Below are 25,815 nucleotides of genomic sequence, written 5' to 3'. Positions count from 1 at the left end.
ATCAGTTTAAAGTAATGCTGTTAGGAATGAAGAACGCACCCGCCACATTCCAAAGAGTCATGAACAGAGTTGTGGGTGGGTTAACAAACTGAGCAGTCTATTTTGATGATATAGTGATCTTTAGTAATTCCTGAAAAGATCACATGGTACAGTTGACAGAACTCTTTGAACGACTACGAGAAGCAAAACTGGTGATACACTTAAATAAAACTGATTTTGCAAAAGCAGAGGTGACGTTCTTGGGACATAACATCAGTCATGGAAGGTTTACCCCATGGAGCGCAAAAATGAAGGCCATCGAGGAACTTCCACAACCAACCTTGAAGAAAGTGGTGTTTCAATTCTTAGGACTCAGCAGATTCTGTCGGAAATTTGTTCCAAACTTCAGCAGTGTAGTGGCACCGTTAACCGATTTGCTGAGGAAGAACACAAAGTTTCGGTGGACGGAACAATGCCAGGAGGCATTCGACCATTGGAAATCAATATTGACTACCAAACCAGTTTTAGCTTCACCAAACTTTTCAAAACCTTTTAAAGTCGCCATCAATGCTAGTGACATTGGAGTTGGAGCTGTACTCCTACAGGATGGGATTGAATGCCCATTGGTTACTTTTCAAAGAAGATCAACATCCACAAGAGGAAATACACCATGATCGATAAAGAACTATTGAGTTTGGTACTGATCTTACAACATTTTAATGTGTATATCACGAACAATGTGTCGGACACGGTTGTGTACACTGATCATAATCCGTTTACATTCTTAGAACACTTAAAAGATAAGAATGTGAGACTATTTTTTTGGAGTCTTTTGTTACAAACTTTTAATTTAAAAATCATACATGCTGTGGGTTGTTAGAATGTAACCACAGCTACGTTATCACAGATTTAACTGATAAAGTTTAGATGAGATTTGTTTTTTTTTCATGTTTTATATATGGGAAGAAGTTAAAGCAAACTTATTTTAAAGCTATCTGTATGTTAGGGTAATTTTTTTTTTTGAAAAAAAGGAAAAAAGTGAAGCCATTTTTTCATTATGGTAGTTCATTTTTTTCTTAATGGGGGGGAGTATTATGAAGATGTGGGTGTACTGTACCTTTTAAGAGAGTTAAAAGTTAACAGAACTACCTGACACAGCACCAAGTGTTCAGAATAAGTTAACAATGTAACACTTGGTCAAAAGCTAGATTAGCTGGGTTGTCTATGATGACAAAAAACAAGTTTGAATTATGCCAATCAGTTTAAATTATACCCCAGAAAAAGCAAAACTCCAATCAAGTTTGAATTTAGTATGTTGACAATCTTAAAAGGCAAGGACATAATCCAATGCTTTGGGGTGTAAGACTGGGGAAAACTGAATAGTTGGGAGGAGAACTGCCTCAAGACACCAGCATCTGCAGGCTGCCCGGAGAATAGTTCTCTTAAAGGTACCTTTACCAAACAGTAACCTGTGCAGCAAAAATCCCTAAGAAGGAGGAAAGATGATGAGGAAGAGAAGATTCGACATCTGAACATTTTGTTTTGAAATCTTAACCGAGGGGTTTTATTGGACTAATATTGTAGAAGGGTAACGTAAAAGATAGGTTAGAGGAAGGAGTTGTAAATAGTTGTTAGTTAATTATTCTCTGTTATACCTTAAGCAATAAAGTTGTTAATTTTTACTTTAAATAGTTCTTGGCCTCTCAAATTTTCACAGATTATTGTACAGGATAAATATTTTTTGTGTTGCTGGTTTAAATTAAACAAGAGGGTTTACCCCTTGTCGTAACAGTTGCAATCCTCCAAAATTCCTGGAATGAAGAGAAACCAAAAGTAGGAAACTGGGAAACAGTTCGGAAAGTGCTAGAAACAATTATTATAAATGTTAGAGCAGGACGTTTAGAAAATCATGACATAGGTAGATTTAGTTTTTTTATGAAAATAAAATCATGTCTGACTATTCTTTTTAAAGATTTCTTTAAGGACGTTACATCTAGGTTGTATGAAAGGTTAACTAACAGGAAGCAGAGAATTTGGTTAAATGGGTCAATTCAGGTTGCAAACTGCAATTTGCAGAATGCTGATGGGGTCCGTTCTGGTGGCTCAAATATTTACAGTTTGTGTTGGCGACTTTGATGGGGCAATATTGCATTGCAGCCAAATTTGCTGATGACACAAACATATTTAGAATACAAAGTATGAGCGGGAGACTGAGTCTTCCAAGGGACATTGATAGGATAAATGAGCAGCAAAAAATTGACAAGCCTAGTGAATTTGGGAAATCTGAAGCTTTTGGTTTGGCAGGAAGAATAGAAAAGCATTGTATTATTTTGATAGAGAGAGACAGCTGAATACTAATGTACAGAGAGATCTGGTTAATTTCATATATGATTCCCAGAAATTTAGTATGCAGGGATAACAAGTAGTTAGGAAGGCAAATGGGATGTTGCCTTTTATTGTAAGGGGTTGCAGTACAAAAGAAGGGAAATCTTACTACAACTATACAGAGCAATAGTGAGACTGCAGCCAGAATAATACATACAGTTTTGCTCTTCTCACCTGAGGAGTGATATACTTGCATTGGTGACATTTCAGAGAAGGTTTACTTGAGCCGTGGCTTTCTTAAAAGGAAAGGTTGAGAGGTAGGAATTAATCTCATTGGAGTTCAGAAGACTGAGAACTGATCTAATTGAAACATACAGGACTCGGAGAGGGCTTGGTAATAGATACTGAAAGGATGTTTCCTTCCTGAGAGAAGCTAGGAAATAGAGGACACAGTTTTAAAACGAGGGGTTTGCAATTTAAGTTGGAGATGAGGATGAATTTCTTTTCTGATGGGTGTGAAAGCTTTGTATGCTCTGCCCCAAAGAATAGTGGAACCTACTCATTGAATATATTCAAGGCTGTGCCGGACAGATTTTTGAACTACAGAGAAGTTATGGGAAATGGGCAAGAAAGTGAAGCCAAGGTCATAATCAGTTTGACTATGATTTTCTTGACTGATGGAGCAGTCTTGAGAGAGCTCATGTTACTATTTCTTGAGTTATAATGCGAGCGGTTTTACTGGTTTATAAAAATTTGGACCATCAAATCGTAGGGTGTTTATGGTCAGAAAGTATGTACAAGTAATTTTCTAGACTGGAGCTGTCAGATGTGTTAACAGTATAAAGTAAGGAAAATACTTACTTTTTGAAGGTGTTTAGTAATTAGATGTAGTATTGAATTTTTAAAATATTTATTTTCATTCTGTAATCCAGGTTTGCCTTGTGCCCTTTCACTTGTACCTATAGTTCTGGTTGTATGTACCCAGGAGCATGGCAACAAATAGGCCATTTAGTTACTTGAACCTGTTCTGTCATTCAGTGAAATCATGGTTAATCTAACTCGATGTACCCTCCTTGTGCCATTTCATTGAACTTGCAATTAATACAAAACTATGAATTTCAGATAGTAAGGTGAATTCCATACTTCAGCCATCTTTGAGAGAAAGAAGTATTTCCTATTTTGATTCTTAAGAGGTTTGTCACTAAAGTTTAAACAATTCCCCCTCGTCTTAGACTCCCCAACATTTTACTCTGTGCACCCTACCCATTCCCCTTTCCAAAATCCGGGAATACACTGCTAGTTTGTGTAATTTACCATCATATTTGAACATGAGAACTCCAGCTATCTTTCTGTTAAACCTACCCTGCACTCCCTCCAAGGCCAGTGTATTCTTCCTGAGTTGTGTTGCTCAATAGCTCACAGTTAAGCAAGTCTTTGTGTAGTTGAAGCATGACTTCTATCCCACCCCCACTTTTGTATTTCTATTCATTGAGATAAAAAGGCCAGGATGCAATTATCCTTTCATTTATAGGGCTTGTTCTTGACATTTCGATAATATATGCATCCAGGACCCAGCTTTCCCACTAAGTTCTGTTGTTGTGCTATGAGAGCCTTTCATGATTGGATTGTAGTCAGGCATTTGTGCATCTTAAAGGGAGGATTTCTTATGTGCAGCCTGTTTGTTACCTGTGGAGCACATTGCCTATAAGTCCATGCAGGTTGGGAGACCTTCAGAAAACAGTCATCAAGTCTCTTTAGTCCTTCAATGTTTCCATATTCAAAATTTTAAAAGTAACCCCCTCAATCCTTTTTAGATCCACGATGAGTGACCTCACCTTTGCCTTTCTCCATCCATTTGCTGGTTTTGCCCATTCATTTAATCTATCAATATCTCTTTGCTTCCAACTACATTGTTTACAATGTTGGATACGTGACTTTCAATCCCATTAACTAAATCATTAATAAACATGTCAAGTAGTTGAGGTACAAAAACTGATAATCTCTTGCCTGTAAGAGTACTTGCTCATTACCCTTATTTCCCCCATCCAATTTCCTAACCAGGTTAACAAGGTATCTTCAAGTCTGCTTTAGCTAACAGTCTCGAAAGAAGCATTAGGACTCACTTGAGTAGCATGCTGGAAATCGAGTCCTGCTAGGATTTCACGAAGTATGCAAAGTTTCCAATTTACCTGAGTTTCAGAACTTTAGGTTGATAGAAAACATAGATCCTGCACTGGTAGGAATGAGCTGAAGTTGCCTGAGCTTCAAACATGTACAGCAGATGCGTTTATTCTGGACCCTATGGCATGCAGGAGCTCCAAATGATGCATTAGCTATCCTACCATTAATATGTTTAAATTACTTAATTATTTTACAAAAGTATTTATTTTATTTATGTATTTTATTAAACTTACTACCACTCCAATCTATTTCAATCTTAGTCATAGAAAAATTGTTAACTACCTAACAGATACTTCTCAAACAGCTAGTTGTTTTGTCCCCATACTAGGACAAGGGCTACTGTTGTTAATAAATACACAAAGTGGTTGAGGCACCAAAACAGATAATCTCTTGTTTGGTAGAGTACCTTCTTATTAACCTACAGAGTGAAAAATATTAGAAAAAACAAAAGCGAAGGAGTACCCCTTTCCTAAGTCTCGTATGTCCCTTACCTGTCCAGCTAAAAGGACTCTGTTCGAAGTCACACTATATCTATATACTTCTGAAAATAAAGCATTAGCTGATATCAGTTACAGAAAGATCAATTTTAGATGCTTTCCTTAACTAACCGAGATCATGTAAAACCCAGTTTACTGCTAGGAAATTTAGATATAACAGTAGATATCGGTTAAATGTTAAGTGCAACTATCGTTAGATTTTTACACAGTGGTTAAGATCCCCTTACTGACCAGAATGCGAGTGCCTTCAAAACAGGTCTGCAGAATATCATCCCTTTATGTTTGGCTAGTTGTTTAATGACATCTTTGTGAAGCACCATTGGAGATTTTCTAATTGAACATAAATTATAAACATATAAGTGAAAACTGTTACTCTTTAGGATCTGGTCAAGGATGTTGTGCACTTTTCAGATAGGTTGTCTCATGCCCCTCCTGTGTCTCAATAAAACAAAGTCAATCAACAGGCTTGCTATATTTTACTAGTAGCCATTCTAAAGTCAAACTGAAAGAGCTATGTAGACACTAGCTGTGACCTGACTGGATGTGAAAGCTAGTACTTTCAATTTATGCTGGTAGCCTGTTTCTCTTGAATGTAGATGCAGTAGACATTCAGGTTTTAGTGATTGTGTTTAGTGATGTTAAAAACCTTGTGCTGTGGGGTTTAAAAACTTGTGTAAGCTGCTATTGACTCCTTCCTGTTGAAACTTCAGCAATTCATTTGAACAATTGACCACATACATGGGTAAACTTTCCTGAGCACCACAGAAGAATTTTGGCTTGTGAACTGAGTGCAATTGGAGGAGAAAAACACATAATCTTGTCAAACTTGCTTTTTTTGATTTTCTACCTGGGAGGGTCTGACTGTATGTTTTGGCATTGGCTAGTAATCTTGGTATCTCTCTCAGGATTTTCTGTTTAATCCCATAGGGGTGTCATTGTGGCAGTGATTAGTACTGCTGCCACATAGCGCTAGGGTCCTAGGTTCAATTCCACCCTGAAACGACTGTCTGTGTGGAGTTTACACATTCTCACTGTGTCTGTTGGATTTCTGCTGGGTACTCCGAGTTTCCTCCCACAGTCCAAAGATGTACAGGTTAGGTTGATTGCCTATGCTAAATTGCTTCATAGTGTCCAGGTATGTATAGACTAATGTGGATTAACCGTGGAAAATATGAGCCGAATGGCATCTATTAGCACCTTAGGGATTCTGAGAGAAGTAAATTGACTTTTTCTGAGTCAGCAGCAGGCATTAATTCCCCAATGGATAATTAAGCTATAGGAGAACAAACAGTGAGTTAACCTAAAAGGTTACATTGTACCTTGAGATCTTAGATCGTTATTGCATCATAATTTTTAAATCACTAACCTTTCTTTTCTGTTATCAAATGAACATTAATTCCCTAAGTATAGCGTCAAAATGAGTTTGATTTGGATTTGTTTCTTTAAAAAGTATTCACTGCTCTTATATTTCTTATTGACTCAGGTTTTTCTTTTCAGACCCAGTGTTATTATTATTCCTGCTGATATTTACAAAGCTGTCCAGTATTTTATGCTGTCATTTGTATTTGGTTTACTTATTTTCACTTTTACCTTTAGAGTTGAGCTCAACTGTTCTTCCACACTATGAGGAGGTTGCCATATGTTTTAAGCAGCTAGAAGTTGAAGCTGGTAAGCTGACTGGACAGTGGCCCTCATTACATATCAACATGAATAACAAGGTAATTTATTATACTGTAACTTTAGCTATTTTATTCATTTCTTGCTAACTTATATCAGTTGTTCTTAATCATTTATTTCCTATCGGTAATATAGTATTTTCATACTTCAGTTGATCAACTGAGTAGTTTATTCATGAGCTTTCTATACCAACCTAGGGATAAGGATATGCAATGATTGATTTGGTCTTTATTTTATCATTAGTCATTTTCATGCATGCAGTAATTAAACTGCACAAGTCTAAACTCGCACAGGAATAATTACGTTTCAAAACAAAATGAATTTCCTATTGTGGGCTTTGAGATACAAACCCTGGGAGATTAATAACACTGAAAGTAAACCTAACAGTTTCGATTGATGAACTGAGAAGTAAGAAACGGTCATTTGGTAGTACAGAACTTAAGTATTGCTGGAAGGAACACACTTTGTTGAAGCAATTTGCAAAAATACTAAAAAAAGGTAAAAAAAAATTTATACATTATGAGAGGAGAGATTGGTTGGCAGTTAGTCTCTGATTGATACAGATGTTGCCTTGATGCGCACACCATGTAGTGTTGATCGTGAACTGGCAGGTTGACTCTGGTGGTCAGAACATTACACTGAGAAATGAACCAAAGAATGGCTGGCACCTATTTTATACAGTGGAAGCGGAAGCAGCACTTGCACTTCTGCACAGTGACCTGTATATTAATATATGTAGCTTCCAATACATGCCAGTGCAGTTACTACATGCCCAACCGGCAATCCTGAATTGGTTGTCAATATAATACTTCAAGATTCCTCAAGATTATCCAGTTTCAGAATCATATCTAAAGTTGGACGCTTTTGTGAGTTATGCAGCACAGTACAGTCAGTACCTTGATGGTTACAGTTAGCCAGATGGATATGCTGTTCGAATTAATCTGCCAGTCTTTGGGACATGAGGCCTACATACCTGGCATCAGACTGGCACTGAACTTCTATACCATGTTTTAGTCGAATGTAACTTATATAAACAAAATGCCCATAAACTAAGATAGAAAAAATGTTATGGGTAGAATCTTTTGGGGGTTTGAGTGATGTGGGCTATGGTACGATTTATGGCTGAATTATGTGAAAAGTCTTGCAAGGCCATCTTGACATCAGGAACATCTCACAACATCTTTTATGCTTTTGATGGACAATGAGGCAGGTTTTCAGGAAGTTCTCAATTAAAGGGGATTGTGTTGAAACATCTTATTGACTCCACAACTTGAGTCATTAATATTCAGCTTCCTTTGTTTACCAAGCACAACAAGAAAATTAGATGTGGAAAAATCTCAAGCTGGAAACCAGAATGGATAACTGGTAACTTCAGTTCGCCACTTGCTCTGCAGGACATCCATGTTAGTCACTGGGTACCGACACTCAGTTACCCCATAACCATAGACATTGGTATCTGACATGTATCGTTCCCTAAGAGATTTCATGACACATCTCTGAACTGCTTACTGGGAGAGTCCTGAGGATGGGTCACTCGGCCCAAAATGTTAACTCTGATTTCTCTCCAAAGGTGCTGTCAGACCTGCTGAGCTTTTCCAGCAATTTCTGCTTTTGTTTCTGATTTACAACTATCTTATGGTTTCTTATGGCTTTTGTTTGGCTTGGTCTGAAATTGTAGCCTCCACTGCTGGTCCTGGGGGAGGAGAACTTATCTTTGACTGAATCCAGCCTCTGCATCATCCCATCCTGTAGGAGCTCAGGACCTTGCCTGCAAAAAAACAGACCCCACCACCAAGGATATATTTCCCTCCCCTCCCCTATCAGCGTTCCGGAAAGACCACTCCCTCCGCGACTCCCTCGTCAGGTCCACACCACCCACCAACACAACCTCCACTCCCGGCACCTTCCCCTACAACCGCAAGAAATGCAAAACCTGCGCCCACACCTCCCCCCTCACTTCCATCCAAGGCCCCAAGGGATCCTTCCATATCCGTCACAAATTCACCTGCACCTCCACACACATCATTTACTGCATCCGCTGCACCCGATGTGGCCTCCTCCACATTGGGGAGACAGGCCGCCTACTTGCGGAACATTTCAGAGAACACCTCTGGGACACCCACACCAACCAACCCAACCGCCCCATGGCTGAACACTTTAACTCCCCCTCCCACTCCGCCAAGGACATGCAGGTCCTTGGTCTCCTCCATCGCCAGACCATGGCAACACGACGCCTGAAGGAAGAGCACCTCATCTTCCGCCTAGGAACCCTCCAACCACAAGGGATGAATGCAGATTTCTCCAGCTTCCTCATTTCCCCTCCTCCCACCTTATCTCAGTCCCACCCCTCGGACTCAGCACCGTCTTCTTGACCTGCAATCTTCTTCCCAACCTCTCCGCCCCCACCCCCTCTCTGGCCTATCACCCTCACCTTAACCTCCTTCCACTTATCGCATTCCCAACGCTCCTCCCCCAAGTCCCTCCTCCCTACCTTTTATCTTAGCCTGCGTGGCACACCTTCCTCATTCCTGAAGAAGGGCTTGTGCCTGAAACGTCGATTCTCCTGCTCCTTGAATACTGCCTGACCTGCTGCGCTTTTCCAGCAACACTTTTTCAGCTCCAATTTCCCCCATTAGCCATGTCTAAGGCAACTATCAGGAACTATCCAAAGCAGCTCAGGACCAACAGTGATTGTCTGGGTGTACAGTGCGCTTTTTAAAATGATGTGGTGCAGGCAATGCCACAATGTTGGATATCCCAGCAGTAGCAAACTGTTCCAGGAATGGCACGTGGTAGGATGGGCTAGAATTGGACATGAGGAATGATGTGGGGACAGGATAGATAGTTAATGAGGCAGGGTGGCAAGATGGTGAGAAGACTTGATACGCCTCACCATGAAAAATCCTCCACAGTAACTTGCATTTGATAAGGAATGTACCAGATTCAGCCCTAGGTGTAATTATTGATCACTCAGTAAAGATATTTGTGGCTATTAGTCTTCTGGATAACTAAATACTAGAAATATTGGAGGATAGTGGATCATTTCAACCTAGTATGAAGTTTAGAATGTCTTATTTAGAATATTATGGGCAATTGACTGGAGCAGAAAATATTCTCAAGCTAAGTTGGATTTTGTAGTGGGTTCTACTTTAAAGGAGAAAGATTTAGAGCAGACCAATGCCATAAGTGCATTAGTGATGGTAAGTGTAAAATTTTAAAGTACTTAGAATCGCTACATTGTGGGAGCAGGCCATTCAGTCCATCGAGTCAGCACTGAGCTTCTGAAGAGTATCCCACCACCAATCAGCCCCCACCCCCTCCAGCTAACCACTGTAGCCCTGCATTTACTGCAGGCATCCCTGGACGTTCTGGGGCAATTTAGCATGACTAGTCCATCTAACATGCACATTTTTGGACTGTGGGAGGAAACCTAATGCAGACACATGGAGAATGTGCAAACTTCAAGGGTGGAATCGAACCCGGGTCCCTGGTGCCATGAGGCAGTAGTTATACCCACCTTGCCGCCCAAATTTGACATACAGTGGTACAGGGAGTCAGTGAATGCTAACAAAGAAAGGTGGTTCAATTTGCAACATCAACTTTGAGTTGCAGAGTTCTGAATAAGTTTAACTTTCTGGAAGTGAAATTGTGGAGGGACATACCCATTTAGTGAGCTCAAGTCTTGAACTGATAAATGCACGCATTTGACTCGAGGGAAAAGCAGGATTTTCTGGATGTGATAGTAAGTATTCTTGGCAATGGACAGAATGTTGATTTTAAGCACAAATTAGATTAGACAGGACAACAAGGGTTTGCACCTGAGGTTCAGTCTGAGCCAGAAAACCGAGAACAAGATAGAATCAGTATAAGAGGCAGAAATTTTCTCATGTAGTTTGAACATGATAGTATTTGTGTTGCTGAAGAAATGGAGAAAATTTTGACTTCTGCAGGAGCTTGATGTCAATCTGGCATAATGTGTTCATACAATCAAAGGCAGTTATGGATAGACAGAGCCATCTGTCAGTATGTTGACTGGGAGGTCATTGGTAATCATGTCACCAAGATTAATTCTATGGGTGGAATCTTTTAGAATTTGAACAAACAAAATAAACCAAAGAACTGTGGATGTTGGAGATCTGAAATGAAAACAGAAATTGAAGAAATTTAGCAGGTCTGACAGCATCTATGGGAAGAAAGCAGAGTTAATGTTTTGAGCCCAGTAACCGTTCACCTGAACAACATGGGCGACGATATGTTGTGAGGCAGAATCTTGTAACAGTTGCAATAAAGCCCATCGCGAGCTTGGGAGCAACTCGCCATGGTTTTCACAACTCGGATGAAGAGATTCTCACCAAGTCATAGTGAGATGTCAACTGACTGGAGGTCAATGACACGACTCACATCATTAATATTTCCACCTTGCAAAACTGTCCAAATGAGCTAGACACAGTTAAACTCAACATGAAAATCAGAGCAAGCATCAGGGGATTTAGCTGACTTTCTGCTCAAAACCCCCAATGCCTCATCTTCACCATGGATATCCAATCCCTCTACACCTCCATCCGCCATGACCAGGGCCTCTAAGCCCTTCGTTTTTTCCTCTCCAGACGTCCCCAACAGTACCCTTCCACCGACACTCTCATTTGTTTGGCCGAACTGGTCCTCACCCTTAACAATTTCTCCTTTGAATCCTCCCACTTCCTCCAGACCAAAGGGGTAGCCATGGGCACACGTATGGGCCCCAGCTATGCTTGTCTCTTTGTTGGCTACGTAGAACAGTCCATCTTCCATAGTTACACTGGCACCACTCCCCACCTCTTCCTCCGCGACATTGATGGCTGCATTGGCGCCACCTCGTGCTCCCGCAAGGAGGTTGAGCAATTCATTAACTTCACCAACACATTCCACCCTGACCTTAAATTTACCTGGACCATCTCTGACACCTCCCTCCCCTTCCTGGACCTCTCAATCTCCATTAATGATGACCGACTTGACACTGACATTTTTTACAAACCCACCGACTCCCACAGCTACCTGGATTACACCTCTTCCCACCCTACCTCTTGCAAAAATGCCATCCCATATTCCCAATTCCTCCGCCTCCACCGTATCTGCTCCCAGGAGGACCAGTTCCACCACAGAACACACCAGATGGCCTCCTTCTTTAGAGACCGCAATTTCCCTTCCCACGTGGTTAAAGATGCCCTCCAACACATCTCGTCCACATCCCGCACCTCTGCCCTCAGACCCCACCCCTCCAACTGTAACTAGGACAGAACGCCCCTGGTGCTCACCTTCCACCCTACCAACCTTCGCATAAACCAAATCATCCGCCAACATTTCCGTCACCTCCAAACAGACCCCACCACCAGGGATATATTTCCCTCCCCACCCCTTTCCACCTTCCGCAAAGACCGTTCCCTCTGTGACTACCTGGTCAGGTCCACGCCCCCCTACAACCCACCCTCCCATCCTGGCACTTCCCCTGCCACCGCAGGAACTGTAAAACCTGCGGCCACACCTCCTCCCTCACCTCTATCCAAGGCCCTAAAGGAGCCTTCCACATCCATCAAAGTTTTACTTGCACATCCACTAATATCATTTATTGTATCCGTTGCTCCCGATGTGATCTCCTCTACATTGGGGAGACTGGGCGCCTCCTAGCAGAGCGCTTTAGGGAACATCTCCGGGACACCCGCACCAATCAACCACACCGCCCCGTGGCCCAACATTTCAACTCCCCCTCCCACTCTGCCGAGGACATGGAGGTCCTGGGCCTCCTTCACCGCCACTCCCTCACCACCAGACGCCTGGAGGAAGAACACCTCATCTTCCGCCTCGGAACACTTCAACCCCAGGGCATCAATGTGGACTTCAACAGTTTCCTCATTTCCCCTTCCCCCACCTCACCCTAGTTCCAAACTTCCAGCTCAGCACTGTCCCCATAACTTGTCTGGACTTGTCATACCTGCCTATCTCCTTTTCCACTTATCCACTCCACCCTCTCCTCCCTTACCTATCACCTTCATCCCCTCCCCCACTCACCCATTGTACTCTATGCTACTTTCTCTCCACCCCCACCCTCCTCTAGCTTATCTCTCCATGCTTCAGGCTCACTGCTTTTATTCCTGATGAAGAGCTTTTGCCCGAAACGTCGATTTCGAAGCTCCTTGAATGCTGCCTGAACTGCTGTGCTCTTCTAGCATCACTAATCCAGAATCTGATTTCCAGCATCGGCAGTCATTGTTTTTACCTTTCTGCTCAAAACAAACTTGTGTTGAAAACTAGGCACCAACATCTCAAGGCATGCTCAATGGGCACCCTGTCATGTACATCCCATGGTCACAGACTTTGTCATTGATATGTGTGAGCCTTCACAAAAACACATGTCACATTTCCAGTCCACTTATAGGACACTTCTGCACTTCAGTGCTGTACACTAGGTTGCTCCAGCAAATATCATTTAATGCTGTTAGTAGGACACTATGCACCCAGGTTCACACCCAGCTCATGAACTGGAGCAGGCTGCATCTCTGGATCCTTCCTTTGTTGTCATAACACTCACTCATTCTGGACCTCACTGGTCACTCACAGCTTACCTGTCTTGTCTTGCCTTTTGCGCTTTACCCCATCAGCCAGAGATAACAGGCTCATATTACTGCTGTCTAGCTGTGCCATTTAGCAGAGAGACAGAATCAGGAAGATTGTCATAGTTGTCAGCAGCATAGTTGTCAAATCAAGAGAGAGCCTTCACTCAGGTGTTGCCAACACAACAGGTCCAGGGCAGTCTCCAGTACCAGTCCAGGGCCTGTTCGAGTGGTTAGAGTCAGGATCCTTTCCTTATAAAGGGTAAGGATCCAAATGGTGGGGAGGTCACCCCTTGTCTTAATTCCTTCTGCCTTAATGTGGGTTGTTTTCTTTATCGAAAGAAACAGAGACAAGTATTACTGAAAATGCAAGTAGGTGGCATCGCTGTTACTGCTGGTACAGATGAGGTGGTGTTTTGACTGAATGAGTAGGCAGCTCAGAGTACATGCACTTTTCATGGTGTCATGGGGTGTGGTAGGTGAGGATGAGTGAGGAAGATGTTTGCAGGCAATAATGAGAGTCTTGGTGAGAGGTGAATTCAGTAGCAGTGATAGAGTAAGTATGAGATATTGGAGAGAAGCTGATGCCACCTTCACTGCTGGAGTGGAGAAAGATGTTAATCATGTACCTACACTGCCAGGCATTCCTCTAGATAGGCTGAGGCTGTTTTAATCCGAGGTGACAATCTCCAATCAGACTGACATGGTCTGCTATCATGGCCTCCACTGCTGGGCCTGGAGGAAGAAGTCATCCTGCCTGTGCACCACCCCATCCAGCAGGGCCACCACACATTGCCCACAAAGCAGGCACCACTTTCCCAAGGCTACCATGTTTGGAGCAAATGTCAAAAAACATGCATTGCAGTTCCAAATTGACAGTGCTTGTCTAAGTCTACAACAGGCTTTTAAAGATGGTATGGTGCAAAGGATGCCCGTGAATTTCAGGATATTCCAGCAGTGACATGTTGTTCCTGGAATGGGATAAGCTGGGATGGAAATTGGATGTGAGAGATGCCATAGGTGTGAGGTAGGTAAGACACAGCAAGAGAATTTGCAACCCGTTTTGGTGCCAAACTCTAAAAAATTCTTCACAACTCAGACTTAGCCACAAAGTTATAATATTGAGCCCTATGCTTCAAACCTGAGTGAAAAGGAGTAAACATTGACTCTTCCTTTAGATCTGGTGAGAATTTGATCATAAAAATACACAGTGGTGTACCTACTGCCAAGCACAATGGCCTACATGAGCTTCATGAAGGTGTTCCAATATCTCAACCATTGTTAACACGCTCATTTCAAATCTGAAATCAGTTGACTTTGAAAGTCCAATTATAATTGTATAAAAATGTTGTTCACATCCTTAAAAACGAGAAAGGAAAGTTCATCCACCTGGGCAATAAAAGCTACAAGCCCTTCCTTTACGTTTTTCTCTCTGACTTAGCGATTATTTGTGTCCAAAAACAAGAGTTGAACATAATTAGAGGGGTTCGGGAGAATTGGAATTTTCAAAAGAAACACTGGTTGTCTCATCTCCAACCAGTGTTTGCACTGGTTGGAGATGAGACAACTAAACTGGAGCGTCAGTTCTCTGATATTTAATCAATTTCAGTGTAGCCTCCTCCTCACTGAATTGGAATCTGTGGAATCCGTCCATGGAATCTACTGTGCAGGGAAAAAAACATAAAGATTTGTGGAACTCAAGTTTGGTTAGTTGTAACCTTCTGAATTCCTTTCAATTTCCTGAGGTGATCATTAAGGAATTTCTCCCCCCAAAACCTCCACCCCCACCTCTTTACCCCATTCCTGAGAAGTGCATATGTTGCGATGCATTAAGACTTAACAACATTATTACGCCATGGGGTAAACCCCTCTGCTAATTTAAACCCGACATAGAGAAGCTCACCTCGTACTGTAATCTGTTAAATTTCGAGAGGCAAAAAACTATCCCAGATATCACTATTTAAAATAAAAATTAACATTTTTTTCTTTAAGTCCAATAAAGAACATTAAAACAACAGCTATATACAACTCTTTTCTCTTAAACCTATCTTTTGTCACCGACTCTACAATACAATTCCCTCTTAAATTTACAGTAAATCGCTTTAAAACCCAGTCGTTGTCTTCAGATGTCAAACTTTCTCTGTAGATTTCTCTAGGTTGGCTCTGGTGTTCTGCTGTACAAATTTCTTATGGACAGGTACCTTTCAGAGAGCTATCTGACTAGCCTTATGTTGGTGCTTGCTTGGCTGCTCTTTGCTGTTCTCCCCCTAACTGTTCAAAATGTCCGGTTTTATACCCCAAAATATCAGATCATTTCATTGGTTTGATGTCATCCAAACCAGTAAAATTCAAAATCGATTGGTTTTGGTATCTGGGACATAATTTGAACTGATTTGCTCAATTTGAATCTGTTTTGTACCATGGCAACACAGCACCAGCTATTTGTTTCACCAAATATTACATATTTAAATTGTTCAGCATACTCAATGCCTCTCTAGGTCCGTGCCAGCTTCCACACTCTCTTAAAGGTACAGTACATACCTACACCTTCGTAACAGCATATTAACAACAGTGGGTGTTTGCCCAGCTGACTTTTTGTTTGTAATTGATGAAAAGATAATCAAGAAGGCACAAAAGACAGATAATTAACTTAAACTGTGATTGCAGCATTCTCGCTAACAGCGGACAGCCATCAAGGTGTGTAATTCAAATCAGTCATCCAATTGAACTGAAATCTAAATTTCTCTTTTCTACTAAAACAGTTTTTATCGTTAGTTGGTATAGTTATTACTTGTATATTCTTCGGAAACATGACCAAAACTCCAACTAAACAATGAACATTGGCTGTTTTGAATTCTTGTGTATTTTAATATACATTGTTGAAATTGGCTGCTTGCTTTTTTAACAGTTTTGCTGTCAATCATTCAGATTGTAATGTCAAGGGTGAATTAATTACATTTACCAGATGCTGATTACTTCACGCTGCATATACTGTGCAAACACATCAAAGGCCCCAAGTGTTCACTCTTGGATTTGAAAAGTGACCAGTCTGCCTCAGATTACCCTGGAAGGGTAAGGTATCTTAAATGTGTGAGCAACAGGTAGAAGCTAGCTATTTCTCACAGCTACTGTACAGTGGCGACATCAGAGGTCTTCACCTCTAATTGGATATTATTGTTGAGCCATAAAGACATTCTGTCTATCAAACAAAAAATAAGTCTTATGGTAAATGAATTTGAGTGCTGGTGTGAGGCTAAGTATATAGGCTGAACATCCCAAAGACTGGTGGATCATATAAACTAGCATGTCTTTCTACTGTTCACATCAAGCAACGTACTGACAGCCCATACTTGCAAACTGACAACCAATGTCCAACATCAGAGGTGATACTGCAGTTGAGCATCATTTGATGGATAATAGTGGGTATGCAAAGAATTACAATGAAAACCAATTTAGGATTGTCAGTCAAGCTCGCAGTATGGTGCACTAAAGGTGTCTTGGAAGCTACATTTATTAATGCACAGGGTCCTATTCTTTGCAGACAGAACATGTAGACACACTGTTCCTGCTTCAGTTCAACAAAATAGTGACAGTCATTTGCTGGCTCATTTCTCAGAACAGTTCTCTAATCAAGCAAAGTCAATCTGACTGGTATAAAATTGAAACAGAACCTGGCAGTTAACTATCAATGATCATTAATTACTGAATTCTCCATGACATTATCTCTACCAATCAGAATCCAGTTGCCAACCAACAAGCACTGTTCTCGCAAGGAGTACACATTGGTTTTTCCATCTTGCATTGACATTATTGAGGATTGTCCTAATGATTGCAAGATGGAAAGTTTGCATAATGTGCATATTTTTTCAGCAATACTCAAGTTCTGTACTTCCAAACAACTCAAAATGATGTATCTCTTTTTGCATAATATTATTGTTGTTTTCCTTATAGTTTTAAAGATAAATAACAAATGATTTATGAGCTTGATCAATGTATTTTTAATTGTTAATTGTACGCTTCCTTGATTAAGTTCGAGAAAATAGTCAATGATATATGTTCAGACTTGATAAGGTCTACTTGGCATTAACTTGACCCTCATCCTCCATTGACAGTCTTACCCTGATGAGAGTGTTGATGGGGGGTGTCTGTGAGGAGTTGTAGCTGGGAACTTGTACCCAGTGAACTTTTGGCACAAAGCTGTTTTCACTATTAAAGGTGAATTTCATCTTTCTGTTATTTTTGATTAAACGTAATTTAAGATGAAATTAATCATAAAATTATGTTTAAAGGATTCTTCTGCCTTATTGAAAGGCATCATCTCTTGGAAAATAAGAATACTGTAACACTGCAGTTCCTGTTAAGTTAGCAATAATTACTAAACTGCTGCTCTTTATCAAGTGACTAGATTAGTTTCACTGATAGAAAAGTGAAACCACATGGATAATGAAATTAATAAAATGTTAATGGGGTGGGTGGGTTTAGTATAATATTAAAAAATAAGAATTGTTAATGATTCACAACGTGAAAGTAATGCAGATGATGGAAATCAGAAATAAAAACAGAAATTGCTTGTGACAAATGCCAGGTCTGGCAACATCTGTACAGAGAGGAACAGAGTTAATGTTTTGAGTCCAATGTGATTAATCTTCTGAACCTTTGTTCTGATGTTTTATCAATGTTCCCTTTTGCTATTAGTGGCTATCTTTGCCTGAAATAATTTATATCTACATACTACTATAATACAGTTTTAATATTAAGCTTTGCTAATTCTAGCAACAATATAATCTATCCCTGGAATGGGCTTTTAGAAATTAGTCCCAGACTCAGAATAGAAGAAATCCTGCCAGTACAGTTGGGTATTTACTGAAAGAAAATGGAATCTATACAAACTGAAATATTGAAACAAATTCACTGAAAAAATCAGGACCTTTAGATTTGTTTTTAAATTAGGATTTTTTTTGTGGACCAAGCCAGACCCCCTCGAAACAATTCAAGAAGGTAGCCCAGACCCTAACTTTTCTAGTTGCTTTGAGCAGGTGCAGAGTAGGTATTCCAGGAGTGATGCAGCTGGACCACTTAGTTTAAAATCGCTTAGTTTTAAACAAAACTATATTTATTTACAGAGTACCAAATGAAACACAAGCAAAAGAGAACAGAATACAGAATAACTTAACCTATCTGAAAACCCAACAGACTATCCCAACTTAATGATGCTGTTTCAAATTCCTCCAACAATCCCCCATGAGTACCACTTGGCAAAAAGGAAAAAAATCAAAGTCAAGGACAACACATCCTTGTTAAATGAGTAGCATCATCACAGATCACTGTTGAGAAAGTTTTCTACTACCCATCCAACTAAGAGACCATCACCTTTTCCCACTGAGACAATATTTGTACCCCTCTGGCCCTCAGCCCCTCCTCCTTTCCACCCTGCCACCTTACGCCATGTTCAGATAATTTTATAGTATCCAATTAAGATACATTTCATACTTTTGCCATCCTATCATTACTAAAGTCATCTTTGTCACCTGAATCTAACCTGTCGGTCTCTCTTTCTGCATCTTTCCTTTTATCCCCTTCAGCCTGGATCTCCTCCTCCACAATTCTTTGTGCCTATCCTTCTTTGTTTCTACCCTCTTTCTACTACTTTTTAATCTTGATCCAATTACCACCAAACTCTTACCATCCCCACTGATTGAGCCAGAAGACAGCAGTTGGCTGTGTTATCTGTGTGCAATGCTAAGGTTTCAGAAGTGATTAAATTCTCTTTGACATTCAGCAAAAGAAGCATCATGACTACAGGATAATCATGCCAGTCTGGAAAAAGGTTAATGAAACTGGAGTAGATAATGGAAATCAGTGATATGATTGCATAGTGACATCAGAGGATACAAGAGATGAGTATTGAATCTACCTGATAGTTTGCTAATGCCTGTGTGTCAGTTATTTTATTCCCATGCTCAGGCTATTTTTATCTGGGAATTTGGTTGCAATTTGAGCCGAGTACATTCACATAAAAATGAAATATCTGCCTTTGTCCAAAGAGTATTGAACCAGCAAGGAGCAATGTAGATTCAGAAAAATGTTAACAAATAACTTAATTTTTGACAATTATAAGTGTCAAAACATGTCAGGCCAGGGTCAGACGATTTGTATAACATCTGAAGCATATCATCAAGAGTTTTTCAGGATTTGAAAGAACCAGAAGAGCCAAATTACTGGATCAGCAGGTCAGAGGCAAAGTATTCAACATCAAATAACCCTTTTCCTAACTATCTATAAGGCATGAGTTTTACAACATGGTGGCACAGTGGTTAGCACTGCTGCCTCACAATGCCTGGGACTTGGGTTTGATTCTGGTCTTGGGTGACTGTCTGTGTGTGGAGTTTACATGTTCTCCCCATGTCTGCATGGTTTTCTGCCGGGTGCTTCGGTTTCCTTCCAGAGTCCAAAGATGAATAGGTTAGGTAGATTGGCCATGCTAAAAATTGTCCTGTGTAGGTTTGATGGGTTAGCCATGGTAAAAAAAGAACCCATGTGGTGTTATGGGGATGGGGTAGAGGATGCTCTTTGGAAGCTTAGTGCTGACTCAATGGGCCAAATAGCCTCTTGCTAAACTGTAGAGATTTTAAGTCATGAGTATGATGGTATATTCTCAATCACTCAGATGAGTACAGCTTTAACGACACTTGAGTAACATTAGTGTTACATTAGGCCATTCGGCCCCTCGAGCCTGTTCCACCATCCAATGAGTTCCAGGACAAAACAGTCTACTTATTAACATGATGTTCGCCATCAAAAGATTCACTCCCTCCACGATTGGTGTAGTGATAGCTATGTGTACCATTTACAAGATCTACTGCAGCAACTCAGCAAGGTATCTTTGACAATACTTTGAAACCTGCAGCTCTGCTACCTCAAATAAGAGGACCATGCATATGGGAACACCACCTCCTGCAGGTTTTCCTTTAAACTACGTACCATCTGGACTTGGAACTATGTTGCTGCTCCTTCACTATTCCTCTATCATTGGGTCAAAATCCCTGATCTCTAGCAAATCTATATTTGAGCCTACACGATATGAAAGACAGTGAGTCAAGAGGGGTCTCACCATCATCAACAAAAGTAGAAATTGCTGGAAAAGTTCAGCAAGTCTGGCAGCATCTGTGGAGAGAAATCAAAGTTGACGTTTCTGATTGAGTGACCCTCCCTCAGGGTTCTCACCATTTCCACCTAAAGGACAGTTAAGGATAGGCAAACAATGCCAACATCCCGGCAATAATTTTCAAAGAGTAATTTATAAAAATCTTTGGAACAGAACTTAAAAAAAATTGATTCTGTTTGTAAAGTGAATTAATAATCAAGCAACTTTTAAACTAATAGACCTTGTTTATAATCACCAGGGTGAGGAAAAGAAGCTTTTAGAAAAGGGGCTACATTCTCCTGCATCACCCTCTTCTGTCCCTGATCAGATGAAGAGCAACATCATTAAAGCCCAGATGGATGCTGCACTGAAGGTCGGAGCCCAAGTGAGTATTATGTCCTAACATTTAATTTTTCTCTAATTACATAACATACTGAAACAGTAATTTGGCAAGGTCAGACTGTTACAGCATTAGGAATCTGGAGATACTTACCACTAGCTCACACACAGAAATAATATTTTATATATAATATTCATCCTTTCAAGACTATTGCACAATCAAATATACAGAAAGTAAAATGAAAATTATGATTTATTAGATTTCAAATCCAACATCTGAATTGTGAAAATTTCCAAACAATTTCACAATGATGGCTACCAATACCTAACAAATTAACACAAAACTAAGAAATCAAATGCTTTCTTTTCTTTATTTCAAAGGCACAAATTCCAAACTGATAAATAATTGAAGTAGATTGAACAATTATGTGAAGAATCAGAATCCATGGCCTTGATTTTAATCATTACAATAGCATCAAGCATTCCTTTTCCATCAAGTTGTAAACTTCTGAAATCAGGTCAGGAATTATTCTCCCACAAGTAACATACAACAGCCTAATTAACATATTGAAAACATCATCTGATGACAGCAATGACACATGACTTTAAATTTAATAATGTGTGAGGGCAACACCCAAGCTGCAGGATTCCCAGAAGGTGATCAAAGGCAGGTCCTACTAGCTTCTCAAGGTGAGTGATTCTTAATATTTTTTGTCCCTGAGAACAGGTTGAGAACTTTACCCGGGCTCCCTTCAAACATAGAAACACAGAAAATAGGTGCAAGAGTAGACCATTCAGCCCTTCGAGTCTGCACCACCTTTCAATATGATTATGGCTGATCATGCAATTTTAGTATCCCACTCGCACTTTCTCTCTATATCACTTCATCTCTTTAGCCACAAGGGCCATGTCCATCTCTCTCTGGGTCTGGAATAATTTAGGATATTTGGTCAGCTTGGATGAGTTGGATCAAAGGGTGTCTTTCCATGCTGTATATTTCTATGACTCTGAGAACTGACACCAACAGCTTCCTGTGGTAAATAATTACATAGGCTCGCAACTCCTCTGAGTGAAGAAATTCTTCCTCATCTGAATAGCTTACCCCTCATTCTTTGGCTGTGACTCTTAGTTCCAGACATCCCTAACATCGGGAAACCATTGACATCCTCCCGCTCTGATTTTAGCCCAACCCAGTTACCTTCCCAGCTTCTGGCAGCCTGCACCCCAATCTAAATAAATTCACTGATTCACCCCAGTATTTCTGACACCAGAGATTGGTGTTCTCTTCCAATGTCAAAAATTGAAGCCCATTGATGTCTGTAGCCATCTGACATTGGTGTTTTCCTCTGCTCACTAATCAGGCTGTATATTTTGCTGAATAAAGACAAAAGAACTGTAGATCCTGTAAATGAGAAACGAAAGCAGAAATTGCTGGAAAAGCTCAGCAGGTCTGTCAGCATCTGTGGAGACAAATCAGAGTTAACGTTTCGAGTCGAGTGACCCTTCCTCAGAACTGATGGTAGTGAGGAAAATGTTGGTTTAAATGCAGGAGATAGGGTGGGGGGAGGGGGTAAGGAGTAAATGACAGGTGGGGATAAAGCCCAAAGACCGAGAACAACAGTTGGACAAACAAAGGAGTGGATGTCAATCCGGCAAGGAGGCTGAACAGCTACAAATGGGTACATTTTCTTCAACACCATCAGTTCTGAGGAAGGGTCAGAATTCATATTTAAATGAAATTCTGTCTTAAATTGTACAAAAGTAAAGGTCTGCCTTGTGTGACACAATTTTGTTTGTCATATTGAATAACACTTTCAGTATTTCTTGCTATATATCTTGCAAATCCTTTGAATGTAAGCAAATTCTGCAATGGTGTATAGTTAAGTCCATTTTACTCCACATTGGAAGCTCTCACAATCTGCTGGTGAAAAGGCAGTTTATGACTTTGTAATTACTAGAATATGTTGGCAGTTGCTCTGCTATAAACCAGCTATGTTTTCATGTACTACATAAAGGTAGATGATTTGATATCGCAAGATCTGGTGGAATGCTGCTTTATTCACAACTTGTCAGACAGCATTTTACTCTAACTTGAAATATAAGCAGTCTTGTTGATGAGGTGACATTGCTGATTGATCGTGAGAAATATGAGAAAGAATTGTTAACTATTATATTCCCAAAACAATAGTTTCCAGAGACTATTATTAAGTGTTTAAACATGACAAAGTAGTGGCACAGAAAGTATTAATATCAATGGCTTTACTAACTGTTAGTTGAAATAATACTCCTGTATTTATGTATCTTCTCAGTGGTGTAAGCTGTGATACCATCTAGCAGCAGCCAGGATATTTCTGGAATTATCAGGCCCAATGTCTAATTTTATTGAATTTAGATTCAAAAGTAGGAAAAGAGTTCTAATGTTTTAGAAACGCTGCCAAGGATGGTCTGTGAACTGCCAACCAGTTCCTTTGATTGGGCTACATTGAAAATATGATCCCTTGATCTGGGTACATTGTACTGGCTTTGAGATTAGCTACCATTAGCAATACTGAGGGGACTTTGGGAACATGGAGAGAGGGAGAAAGTTTTAAAGGTGAGTCCAAAAGTCAGTTAAGCTTCGGAAGAGATTTTTAAACTTTGGCAGGCCAGACCATACTATATTGAGAGGTTCCTAACATTTTCAGCATAGCAGACGTGTGTGGAAATTGCCTAAGGAGACAGCTGTAGGCCCCTTTGAGACTATCCAATGCATTTAAAGCTCTTATTGTTCTATCACTTTTGAAAGGGTAAATACCAACGTGATTTGTATGTAACTCCCACTCTGACTATGTCTTTTGGGTAGAACAGTTTAGGAACTTGGAGGAATTGCAATTGCCTGTTTCACCAGTGAAACTGTCCCCCAAAAAGAAAATTCAGGAAATTAAAGACCCTCCAGTTTGAAGGGACCTACAGACCTCAAAATAATCACAAAGAAAACAACAAAGAGTGGTCATCCACCAAGCAAGCTTACCAGCCTTTCAAATCTGAATAAAAAAAGTTCTGAGGTAATAGTGAAACCTGAAGATTGTCTGAATTTGTACAAGAGCTAAAAAGCAAAGAACGGTACAGTACAGGAACCTGTTTCATTTCTACAGTAAAACAACTTTTGCCTCTACGCAGTCTGTATCCCTGCCTATTCATGCAAGTGTCAAGATATCTTTTAAACATTGCTACTGTATTTGCTTCTGCACCAATTCTAGCAGCGCATTCCAGGATTTAACACCCTCTATGTTTAAAAAAAAAACTTGCCTCTCACATCTTCTTTAAATTTCCCACTCCACTTTTAACTTAAATCTATATCCCCTCATAATTGACATTCCTATTCTGAGAAAAGATTCCAACTGTCCATTCTATCCATGCCTTTGTTAATTTTGTAAACTTACATCCTTCAATGTTCAAATGAAAACAAACCACGTTTATCCAATCTCTACTCACAGCCAATACATTCCAAACCAGGCAACACCCTGGTAAACCATTTGTGTACCCTCTCCAAAGTCTCCACATCTGCTTTATAGTGTAACAACCATAACTGTACATAATTTTCCAAATGTGGCCTTCACTAAAGTTCTATACAGCTGCAACATTCTGCCAATTTTTATGCTCTTTGACTGGCTGATGAAGGCAAGTGTGCAATATGCTTTCTTATCAACTTATCCACTTGTTTTGCCACTTTCTGGAAACTGTGGACCTATATGGCTGGATCCTTCCTCTGTTGATGCTACTAAGGGTTCTGCCATTTACTGTTTATTTCCTTCCTGCATTTGGTTTTCCAAAATGTATCACCTCTAATTGTCTGGAATAAATTCCATCTGCTATTTCTCAGCCCAAGTCTGCAGCATTTCCATATCCTGATGTATCCTCTGGCAAACTTCCTCATTGTCTGCAGCTCCTCCAATTTTTGTGTTATCTGCAAACTTACTTATTAGACCACCTACAGTCTACTCCAAATCATTTATAATTCTTACAAACTACTGTACAGAGATCCCAGAAAAGATCAATGTGGAACACCACTGGTCACAGATCACCAATCAGAATAACATCTTTCCACCTTTACTCTCTGTCTTCTATGACCAAGGCAGTTCTGTATTCATTCCACGTGACTTCACCTTCTGTATCAGCCTGCCACGAGAGACCCTGGTAATGGCCATGCTAAAATCCATATCCACCACCCTGCCGTCCTTCATCTTTGTCACTTTCTCAAAAATCTCATTCAAGTTTGTGAGACACAATCTCTCCTGCACAAAGCTGTTCTCTTATTGCTAATACATCCAAATTTTCCTAAATGTGAATAAATCCTATCCCTAAAAACCTTCTCCAATAATTTCCCTACCATTGATGTAAGGCTCAATGACCTGTAATTTCCAGGATTATCACTTTGCCCTTCATAAGAACAGTAGTGGGTAAAGAGGATACAAAGTAAAGAGGATACAAAGGTTTCATATAAGGCCCCAGCAATTTCTGGGATAGATCCCATCAAGTCCTGGGGTCTTGTCTACCTTAATGCTTTTTCAAAACATTACCTCCTTTTCTGCATTAACCTGTCCCAGAACATCAATATATCACTCCTGAGACATACCCAAGACCTCTCCTTTGTGAATACCAATATGAAGTATACATTAAGGACCTCATCTATTTTCCCAGCTCAATGCATAAATTCTCTCCTTCATCCCTGACTGGGCCCACCCTTTCCCTAGCTACCCTCTTGCTGTTTGGGGTTTTCCTTAATCCTGTTTGCCAATCTACATTTCCCAGTTTCTGCCTAATATTGTGGTAGTTAGCCTTCCCTAAATTTAGTACATTCACACAAGAACTACTATTATCATAAGTAACTTAAAACTTACAGAAATATGGTCACTAAAATTCAAGACCTCTGGACGAAATGGGGTAGTGTTTAACATCATTATATACACAAATATAAAACATTAACAATGGAAGAAAAAGCTTGAGGGTAGATGAAGTATACGGATCTGATATCAGCGTATCAGCGCTACCTGCTATGATGTGTCATTTGGATGTTAGCAGAACAGCCTAGGATCTTAGAAGATTA

At 40.2% G+C, this 25,815-nt stretch overlaps 1 protein-coding gene across 3 annotated transcripts in view; it reads left to right on the top strand.

Annotated features, from left to right (window-relative positions):
• Positions 1 to 25,815, top strand: part of epb41l4b (erythrocyte membrane protein band 4.1 like 4B) — a 399,237-nt gene that overhangs the window by 288,549 nt on the left and 84,873 nt on the right. For all 3 annotated transcript variants that reach the window (XM_087987177.1, XM_087987176.1, XM_043690060.2), the window contains exons 17-18: positions 6,579 to 6,700; positions 20,650 to 20,775. In XM_087987177.1, the coding sequence (XP_087843303.1) occupies positions 6,579 to 6,700; positions 20,650 to 20,775 (248 nt within the window). The remainder of the gene's footprint in view (positions 1 to 6,578; positions 6,701 to 20,649; positions 20,776 to 25,815) is intronic.

This window comes from Chiloscyllium plagiosum, unplaced genomic scaffold (genome assembly GCF_037043375.1).
Source record: "Chiloscyllium plagiosum isolate Xiang-an unplaced genomic scaffold, Cpla_swu_hap1 HiC_scaffold_5, whole genome shotgun sequence".
Taxonomy (NCBI): Eukaryota; Metazoa; Chordata; class Chondrichthyes; order Orectolobiformes; family Hemiscylliidae; genus Chiloscyllium; species Chiloscyllium plagiosum.
The sequence above is the reverse complement of the archived record's forward strand: the minus strand, read 5'-3'. Positions and strand labels throughout refer to the sequence as shown.